Genomic DNA, 10,718 nt, shown 5'->3' with positions numbered 1-10,718 from the left:
GGCCACAATATTAATGTATTAGCTGTCAAGTTTACTTGACGGTGTACCTTAGGCCAAACAAAAAAAATAGGTGTGGTTACGGTAACATAGCCAAAAAAAATAGGGTAGGTAGGTAGGCAATCACTTTTTTTTTTAAACTTTTTTTTCTAATGTGTACAAATTAACTCATTCAACACGTCCACCCTATGACATGACTATACACTCAGAACGCCTGAGCCAAAGCATATAAATAGCCTGCTGACAACCAAAATTGGGACATTTTGAAAAAAATATTGTATTTTGAAAAAAATATTGTAAAAAAACTAGTACATGTGGAGATTTACTTTTTGCACACAATTAAAGAAAGATCTTTCATTGTTTCAGAAATGTACTTTGTATTTGTCAAAAGGCTTGTTGTGTTTGTGTGGTATGCTATTGAAAATGTCAATAAATAGCCTGCTGACAACCAAAATTGGAAAATTTTGAAAAAAATATTGTATTTTGAAAAAAAATATTGTAAAAAAACTAGTACATGTGGAGACTTACTTTTTGCACACAATTAAAGAAAGATCTTTCATTGTTTCAGAAATGTACTTTGTATTTGTCAAAAGGCTTGTTGTGTTTGTGTGGTATGCTATTGAAAATGTCAACAATTTAAATTAAAAAAAGTCCAGAGGCACCACATAAATACTACAGACATGTTTGAAAGTATGCACAAAATGTTGTTAGTGAATACTCAAAAAAGAATTTACTAACCTGAATGAGACAATGAGATGACTGGGTGATGACTATGATGAATATATCCATGTAGAAGAAAAGAAACACTTGCTGTCACAGTATTTACAGTGCCACACTTGGAAGCACAGCTCAACGCAAAACGCCACACCACATTCCAGGCACCAGAATCGAGTCCCATTGCGTTGGGTTTTATCCATAGAAGAAAAGAAACACTTGCTGTCACAGTATTTACAGTTTTTGTATAAATGACTTGTTTAGAACTCGGTTTATGCACGGAGAACATCCTTCTTTGTGTGCCACACTTCGAAGCACGGCTCAACACAAAGCGCCACAGCCATGTGGCCACAGAACATTCCCGGCACCAGAATCGCGTCCGTCCGCTTGCATTGGGTTTTGGCCAAAGTAGCATTGACACCTCGAGCTCTTGATTTGGCTAACTCATTCACCCTCATCACTCACTTATCCATCTATCACAACAACACTGTTTGATGCACACAGTCACTGCCTTCCTTCTGCACGCCGCTTCGCTTCGCAACAACACTGACAACTCGCGACATTTTGGAATCCTAAATATGAAACTAAGGCATGGGTTGGTCCCGTCAATGACCTGTAGTATCCAAACTAACCAATGAAATCAACTGTTCTGGGAGTTATTTGTCGCGTATGGTAATGCAGCCGACCTCTGAACCTATGACGTGGGTTTTCGTATGGAAAATCCCCAGCGTGGTATTTTCCACTTCCAACGCTACTATTATGGCGGTGTGTGGCGAAGCGACTCACGCACCTTACGCACGGATTCTGGCGGCGTGCTGACAACGGCATGATCAGTGAACGCTTGTATTCGGGCGGCGCGTCGCGAAAAAGTTAAACCTACTTGACAGGGAAATAAGTGTGCGACTCGGGCGCTTTCGCTTTCATTGCGTTTTTTGCACTCGGTTTTTTTTTGTGACAAATGTAATAAAAAGTTATAGGATCTGCCCCTAAAAATAGGGTAGGTTGGGTTACCGTAACCACACCTATTTATTTTAGGCCTTAGCTACAATACAAGCAAAGAAAAAAGTAACAAAATATATATATGAAGTAATATCAACACCATCTGGTCCATAACAAAATGGCTAAATGTTCATACTTTGTCTGGCCAGAGTACTACCAATCACCCTACAATCCTTCATTCTTGTACAAATTAAAACCACACCATACACATGACTAGACGCAAGAGCACATTCCAAAACTAACTGAAGGAAAGCTAGCTGTTGGCAAGGCAAAAGATTCCTCTACCAGACCTGCCTACCTGTAAATTAAATCTTCAGTTGTATTGATTTCAGTTTTCAGTAGCCAAACAATGTTTTCAGTAGCAGCCCAAAGGGTCGGACTTTAACAATTAATTAACAATATCAGCCAAAGGCGACAGAAATTATGACAACATAAGATATGCTTCTAAAAAAAACTTTAAAAAAAACCACCACAAACAAAGCACTTCAAAACCCACACTAGACAATGGGATTGAAAGACCACAACTTCCGTGGCTGCACAAGCACACCCATATCAAACCCAGAAATTAACCAGTGTACATGTCTTAACCTAGCAACACAATGTGAAGCCTCAGAAGACTGGCAGTGCGTACACATACACCAGATGAATTCAACCAAGTAAATCCTAATTTTCTGTAGAAATTTTGTGATGCCCATAGCAGCTAACTATTTACTGTAGTTATTTCGAAGAAATCATAGCAGTAAGCAGGTCTGCCTTCATGTTTGTGCTGACCATGGCAGTATCTTCTGTAAATTTGGGGTTGAGAATTCATCCCCTTCACATCACATTATTTAATTAGGCAGTGTTAATACAAATCTAAACTTAACTTCTTCCAACGTCACCAAAGCACTTTCACTCGTTACTTTACACTGAAAGACAATAAATATCACGCATGAGTGTAATGTGCACAACCTCAACACAAACCAAGAATTTGTTAAAAAAAACTGTCATCTTTATAATAAGTACAGACAAGGGAACTTTATGTGTATAAAGATAATGCAACAAAGAACAAGTCGCATAAGGCGAAAATACTACATTTAGTCAAGCTGTGGAAACTGAATGAAACTGAACGCACTGCATTTTTTAACAATGACCGTAGTCCGCCGCTCGTGCCAAACGCAGTGAAACTGGCGAGCCTGTTTAGCGCGGTAGTGGTTTCGCTGTGCTGCATAGCACGCTTTACTGCACCTCTCTTCGTTTGAACTTTCTGAGCGTGTTTTTAATCCAAACATATCATATCTATATGTTTTTGGAATCAGGAACCGACAAGGAAGAAGATGGAATTGTTTTTAAATCGATTTCGGAAATTTAATTTTAATGATAATTTTTATATTTTTAATTTTCAGAGCTTGTTTTTAATCCGAATATAACATATTTATATGTTTTTGGAATCAGAAAATGATGAAGAATAAGATGAACGTAGTTTTGGATCGTTTTATAAAAAATTAATTTTAATTACAATTTTCAGATTTGTAATGACCAAAGTCATTAATTAATTTTTAAGCCTCCAAGCTGAAATGCAATACCAAAGTCCGGCCTTTGTCGAAGATTGCTTGGCCAAAATTTCAATCAATTTGATTGAAAAATGAGGGTGTGATGTCATCAAAGACATTATTTTATCGAAAAAATGAAAAAAACGTCTGGGGATATCATACCCAGGAACTCTCATGTAAAATATCATAAAGATCGGTCCAGTAGTTTACTCTGAATCGCTCTACACACACACACGCACGCACGCACAGACAGACAGACAGACAGACACACACACACACATACACCACGACCCTTGTCTCGATTCCCCCTCTATGTTAAAACATTTAGTCAAAACTTGACTAAATGTAAAAAGCAAAAAAGAGGTCTGCTACAGTCACCAATGTGGGTAAGTATCTGGACAGGTTATTTTTTGCTTCCTCAAAAATATATATATGTGCGTCTTAATCATCTGAAATTTGACTCTTCCTTTAAACTCTAAAAATAAGATTGCTCGAGAGTTCCCATGCCTGAATAAACTTGAGAATTCTTGAATACAAGAGTATGACTCAGTCAACAGTACGGAAGTCCATCCATCTAGCTATTCGTAAATGAACAACCATGTAATTTTAAAAAATCGAATGTTATCAGTCATGTAATACATACAAAAGCGAGTAAAAAGTAGCACAAACAGCAGATTAAATATTGGCAGAAGGAAAGCAAACTATTTACATGTACAATTAATGGGAGTGATACTTGACACAAACTGTTAACTTCACTGTACAAGCACTCATCATAGCTGAGTTGCACAGCAACTACACATTTAACAGGGAAAAAAGTAAAACTAACAAAATTAAGCCAAACTATACTTGTAGCAGTTCAACTAGTTTCTCAGAGGCAATAAAAAATCAATTTGACTTCATTTGCCCATTTGGTTCTAACATGGCACAGCATCTAATTGACTTACTCATTAAAATTCATTTGAATTAACTCTCCGATTGATAGAATCGGATACCGAATACCTTTCCATGAGTGTAAAGTTGTTTAACTTGTTCTTCTTGTAAATCATTTTTCAATAATAGAACTTAATAAGTATGGACACTTGCACAAGACAAGTGTTTTGGATTTTAGTGCAGAAAAAAACATAATTTTTTCTTAAAATAGCATGAACTGGTGATTACATGTACACCGAAATGTAATTCTCTAATGTATTGTCATAATACTCCCCCAGCATGTTGAAAGGTAACCACCAAAACGCTTTGGATTTAAGGAGAGAGCAAAATAAAATAAAGGAACATACAGCAAGAACAATAAATTGTAAAAATCATTTTTTCCCCCCATGTGAACCATGATTCTAACTCAAAGTACATGTACATGTACGATGTATTCTTACTGCCAACCAACTCAAAATAGCTGCTTGTAAAACATTCTGAAAAAATATTTAGAATAAACGAACAGAGCCACTCTGATGTTCAAAATCACAAGCTGAACATCATTACTCATTTACTGTAAATGATTTAGTTAAGAATTGAGATAACAATACTTAAAATAAAATAAAACTCCAGATACAAACAGCCATTCCACTTTACAAAGTAATTTCGATTTATCATGCATAATGCTGTCAGAAATGTACAGAGGTGAGAAGTGAACTTCAAGCTCACCACATATGGTATATATATGCATAGTGTGTTCTGATGCCCTGCAGTATCTGTTAATTTTATCATGAACTCTTGAAATGCATTTGTGGGGCTGGGTCGAGTGCTTGCATCATCTGTCTGACAACAAAAACATGTTCAGACAAAATGGTACAAGCAACTGTACAGATACCAATCACTGTATCTATAACTTTAAAAAACTTGAAACTGTCCAAGCCTTTGTTGATATTAAATTCAATATTATTCATGAGCATTCTAAATTGACATTGATTACTTCCCCCACCCCTCCCTTACCTCACCCACCTGCTGCTTATATTAAGTTATTTCTTTGCCATACAATTTTACAAAAGGAATTGCATTCATGATCTGTTAATACAGTCTGCAACAAGTGCACTGGCTTATTCATTTCTATCCTACCAGTAAGCCAACTGATTAATGAAGACATACTTTTCAACTTGATTGATCAATTAAAGCTAATCAAAATAAACTTGCTAAATAGTAAATATTTTCTGTACTATTAGCATGATTCTTTGGAGAAAAAAAACCTACATTTACACAGCTACAAAACAGCAGCCTAAGCTTGCAATTGAAAGCAATGTTTCTTTTCAATTAAATAATATAAAATATATCTCTTGTGCATATATATCGGTAAGGTATAGTATATAGGTATTTCAAATACATACTGTTGATAAACCCAATCCATACAGTCTGAAGAATCTCATACAAAGCTGGATTAAAACACATGTAGGTATCATAAGTAACTAATAAATAATACAGCATAAATATGAACACCTCAAGGCACAGAAGTACCTCTAGAAATTATCCCAGAACATGCTTAAAATTATTTACAATGTGGAACGAGACTGGTAAAAAGTGGTATGTAAACATAAATATATATATTTCATCCTGACGATGGAAATCAGAACAGTGGGGTCTTGAAATAATGACAAAACTGATCAAATCAGGCCTCCATAAAAATACCAAACCTCACACGTGCTGTTTGTGCTTCTTCAATTTTTAGTTAGTTGAACTGCTCTCATGTATAAATACAGTGAAACCCCCCTTTTAAGACCTAAACAAATCTGACAAAATCAGGTCTTAAAAAGGGGGTAAATTTACAGAGGCTATGAGTATGAATAAAAAGTCTAAAAAAAACCAGGGTCTTAAAAGGGAGGAAGTCTTAAATTGGGGGGGGGGGGGGGGGGGGGTTCTTAAAAGTTGTTTTTTACTGTATATATATATATATATATATATATATATATGAAATGTCTAGTTAAAATGCAGACACGTTAATTAATCTAACTCAGTAACTGTTTCAGAACAAACCAACTGTCACTCATCAAGTGCGTCTACCTATCTCAAAAAAATTTCTCATCGATTTCTTCACCCCGCTTTCTTTCCATGAAATCATTCAACTTGCAGCGATAGGGATGATGATGAGAAACAAGACAAGGCCCAGACCCACACTGGCGTAAATCAGACGAACAGCCAATCTCAGGTCACGCTGTGCCATTCCCATCAGCCCCTTGGATTGGTGCATGCGACCGCGGCGCACATACTTGACAGCGAAGATGCCTGTGAGTAGAAAGAGGACGAGGCTGATGTAGGATGCAATTTCAATCTGTCGACAAGATCGCCAGGGCCGTGGGATCACTTCTGAAAGCGGCATGTGGCGGATGTTTGAGCCGTCCGATTCTGTGGTGTCCCGGTAAGGGTTGTCGTTCATGCCTCCGAACACAGGATCAGAGTAGTAGCCATTGCGATTGTTGTCATTACTGCTTCGGGCGGAGTGCATGAGAGACATGTCTGCATCCTGCCCCTCCACATCTTCATGCAAGGGCAGTCTCTCTCCTGATTCTTGCTTTGGGATAGGAACACCAGCCATTTTGTCTCAGATTTCTTCTCCTTGTTTGTCTTTACCTGTCGTTAATTATTTCTTTAGATCAGTGCATCTGGAAAAGAAGTTAAATGTCGTTACAGTTTCTTATAATAAGTAATACTTATATATATTGTGTAAAATAAAGCAGACATTTCTCGAAAACTCTCTTTACTTCACAATCACACGACCTTCACTTCTGGTGCATATATTCTATCGCACTGGCTAGAAGCACTCAGAGTGTATACAGGATTCTGCCCCCTGTATACACTCCGACGTTTAACTTCCGGTCACGAAGCGAATTTGCCATTCGAGGCCACTTTGCGATAGGAACCCAGAGCGGGGATATAGCTCAGTTGGTAGCTCGCTGGATTTGTATTCAGTTGGCCGCTGTCAGCATGAGTTCGATCCCAGGTTCGGCGGAAATTTATTTCAGAGTCAACTTTGTGTGCAGACTCTCTTCGGTGTCCGAACTCCCCCCCCCGTGTACACTACATTGGGTGTGCACGTTAAAGATCCCACGATTGACAAAAGGGTCTTTCCTGGCAAAATTGCTTAGGCACAGTTAATAATTGTCTACCTATACCCGTGTGACTTGGAATAATAGGCCGTGAAAGGTAAATATGCGCCGAAATGGCTGCAATTACTGGCCGTATAAAATTTCATCTCACACGGCATCACTGCAGAGCGCCTAGAACTGTACCCACGGAATATGCGCGATATAAGCGTCATTGATTGATTGATTGATTGATTGATTGATTATCAGAGAGTACAAAAAACAAAACAATCTGCATGATGCTACACGGCCTTTACAGTAATGTTGATTAAATTCAGAGTGTACAGTACCCGACAAAAGAAAAGCAACTGATTCGGGCTCACTGTTGCAAGTGATTTTTTGTCATTTTCAAATTGTCGTGAAATATGAACCAGATAAGGTACATAAAAAAAGAAGACAGATTTGTGGAGGATATATGTTACTGGCTGTACGATTAGTGCATATTATTAAATCGGTTTTTTGTTTTTATCTTTTCATAAACTATGTTATATAGGGTAGGGGTCAATCGAGTCGTGAATGCAGGCGAACCTGTCACTTCGCCACACTACAAAATTCGTAAAAATGCATATTTTTCAACCAGGTAAAGACAGTCGTGGAAGAAATTCATCTCTCAACATTATCATTTAAATTGAATTATTCGCCAAAGCATAACATAATTACAAAAAGATATGGCAAAAGTCAATACATTAGATTGGTTTTCATGGCTACATCCTAACGACTCTGAGTTTGGAACACACTTGGAGTGTGTATCGACCTAGAAATGGTTGTATTCCATTTGAGTGTTCATGTGATAATTATCCTATATTTTTCATTTGAGCTTGTTCTATTATTGCTGTCATCAAAAAGATCTGATACAAGTAGACCTGGAACCTGGATGTATGACAATAACAGTTGTCTGTCAGTGTCATACCAATCATACGAGAGCATACGAACGAATAAATATTCCATCTAGGGCGTTTCAAAAATAACATGATGCGCGTAACAGTAACTAAACCCACATGATGTTTTCCACGGCAACCGTACGACACAAAGCTAAAACTAGCAACGAGTATTAAGTTCTCATCTAGTGGTAATGTTATAGTTGATTTTACATCGGAACATGTTGATCAATATTTCTCTGTTTGTTTGTTTGTTTGCTTAACGCCCAGCCGACCACAAAGGGCCATATCAGGGCGGTGCTGCTTTGACATATAACGTGCGCCACACACAAGACAGAAGTCGCAGCACAGGCTTCATGTCTCACCCAGTCACATTATTCTGACACCGGACCAACCAGTTCTAGCACTAACCCCATAATGCCAGACACCAGGCAGAGCAGCCACTAGATTGTTGGCAGCAATAAGTCGCTAAGATGGACTCGTAAGCAAAAACGGCTAGTAAAGACTGAAAATAAACAGACATTATCAGATGTTCTTACTTGTTGTTGGATATCTTCTGCAAAGCGCAGAAACCCAAGCAATGTGTAAAGCGCACTTCCCCAATGTTTACGTTCTCAGCTTATTTCTCATCCACTTCCGGAAATATATGCAACAATATGGCGAATGCGCAATTTGAGAATTTTGAAACCAAATAGGGATACGGGGAGTTGGTGTTACTACTGCGGCAAATAAGGCTATTTGGTATTCGTTACTAATATTCCAAATTGTTCGAAATAAGAAGGAGCAATATGAGCTGTTGCTGATATATGTACATGTATATCCAATTTTCGCTTCTTGTGTGGTGTTTTTCAAGAGATTGATCCATAATTATGATACTCATTTTGTTTTTTCATTCATTCATTTCTTTATTTACTTATTTGTTTGTTTTTCATATATATTCATCGCAGCTTTATCATACAGGTTGTAGTATGAATCACTCACACACACAGACACATGTACGTACACAAACATGTACACACACACACAATTCAGAGGCATGATCATGAATCATGTTTATTTTGATGACAAAGCAAGCATTCTACTGTACACAAACTTAATACATGTATTTTCATAGCTCAAAGACCATGCAACAACTCAAAATGTCAATCTCTTTCAGAACATAATTTGATCAATTGCACAGAAAAATTCAATAACCAATACACGTACAAGTAAATGGGAAAATCATGTTAAAGGTTAAATTCTCACATCGGAAAGAGAAATCAACAGCTAAAAACAACATATGTATTCTGGCATTTTGTTTGGGCACCTCTTCCTGCATCCCCCCCCCCCCCTCTTCTCTTTAATCAGCTGCATGAGAGCATGCCACAGAAAGTCTGTGAACAAAAATTTTTTAAAAAGGAAGAAAGAAGAAAAGTATGAAACCAATGCATACAGTACATGATAAATGTATCACAGAGAGAAGACACTCGTTACTCTGACATGGCAAACTTTGCTTCAGTGATGCTATACCCTGTATAACATCTCATGAGTTATAAGTAAAACCGAATAAAGAGGATACTAAGTCTGATTTGTATGCCTGTGTGACTAAATGTCAAAATTAGAACCCGAAAAAATGGGGATCATTTACACAGAAAAGTCTGTGTTAATTTTTAAGCATGAAAGTTTGAGTAAATACATAATTGCCACTAAACTCAGGCTAGAATTTTGAACACTTTCAAACTGTGAAAAAAGAAGATGAAAAAGAAGAAACTTTAAAATTGTGGCAGCAAAGAATGACACTTGCATATCTATTGAGAAACAAACATTGTTCTGCCACCAATTCATACATTTTTCAAGCTGACCTGTTTGCACTTCATCATGTCACTTGAAGAATCAGCCCAAAGCTACCTCTTTTTTCATGAAGAGTTCTTTTCTTTATTTCCTTTTCCCTTTCTCTCTTTTTTCTTTATTGGTTGTGTTTTTTTGTGTGGCTGGGTGGTGAAAACAAATGCATAAAAAAAATCTAATGTGCCAAAAAAGTAGAATTGAAACAATCCGACTACAGTTTTCCATAAAATCATCACAAAAGAAAATACAACAACAAAACATTATAAAAAAAAAACTACTTAACTTGACTGTTCAGGACAAGAATAACATTTTTGTTATATCAACAACAAACCCTTTATGTACAGCAAGGAACTGCTTTGAAAGATCTTTGGGATCAGCTCGTTACTCCCCCGGCTTGTTACTCCCCCTTAGGGTTAGGGTTAGGGTTAGTAACAAGCCGGGGGAGTAAAGAGCTGGGGGAGTAACGATACGGGGGAGTAACGAGATGCTCCCTTCATAACGACCAGCTAAGCTCATTTTCAAAGTACATTTGATGAAAAAGCATTCCTACAGATTGGTTTTCTAAAGTGAATCATCCAGTGATCTAAGCAAACTTTATACACGTAGCTAGGACACAAATTATCACTACAATCTTTGTCATTCACCTGAAAACAAACAAATAAAACAAAACAAACATACAAACACGCACGTATACATGCCAAACAAGC

At 37.3% G+C, this 10,718-nt stretch overlaps 1 protein-coding gene across 1 annotated transcript; it reads right to left on the bottom strand.

Annotated features, from left to right (window-relative positions):
• Positions 1 to 6,111: 6,111 nt before the first annotated feature.
• On the bottom strand, positions 6,112 to 8,813 carry LOC138960918 (uncharacterized). The gene is made up of 2 exons (XM_070332552.1): positions 8,724 to 8,813; positions 6,112 to 6,826 (listed from the first exon to the last, which is right to left on the bottom strand). The coding sequence occupies exon 2, from the start codon at positions 6,757 to 6,759 to the stop codon at positions 6,286 to 6,288; it is 474 nt and encodes a 157-aa protein (XP_070188653.1). The 5' UTR covers positions 6,760 to 6,826; positions 8,724 to 8,813; the 3' UTR covers positions 6,112 to 6,285.
• Positions 8,814 to 10,718: the final 1,905 nt, after the last annotated feature.

This window comes from Littorina saxatilis, linkage group LG3 (genome assembly GCF_037325665.1).
Source record: "Littorina saxatilis isolate snail1 linkage group LG3, US_GU_Lsax_2.0, whole genome shotgun sequence".
Classification (NCBI taxonomy): Eukaryota; Metazoa; Mollusca; class Gastropoda; order Littorinimorpha; family Littorinidae; genus Littorina; species Littorina saxatilis.
This window is presented reverse-complemented; position numbering and strand designations above follow the sequence as displayed.

Coding starts and splice junctions, on each gene's coding strand:
- LOC138960918 (XM_070332552.1), bottom strand. CDS start 6,759: ATGGCTGGTGTTCCTATCCCAAAGCAAGAATCAGGAGAGAGACTGCCC.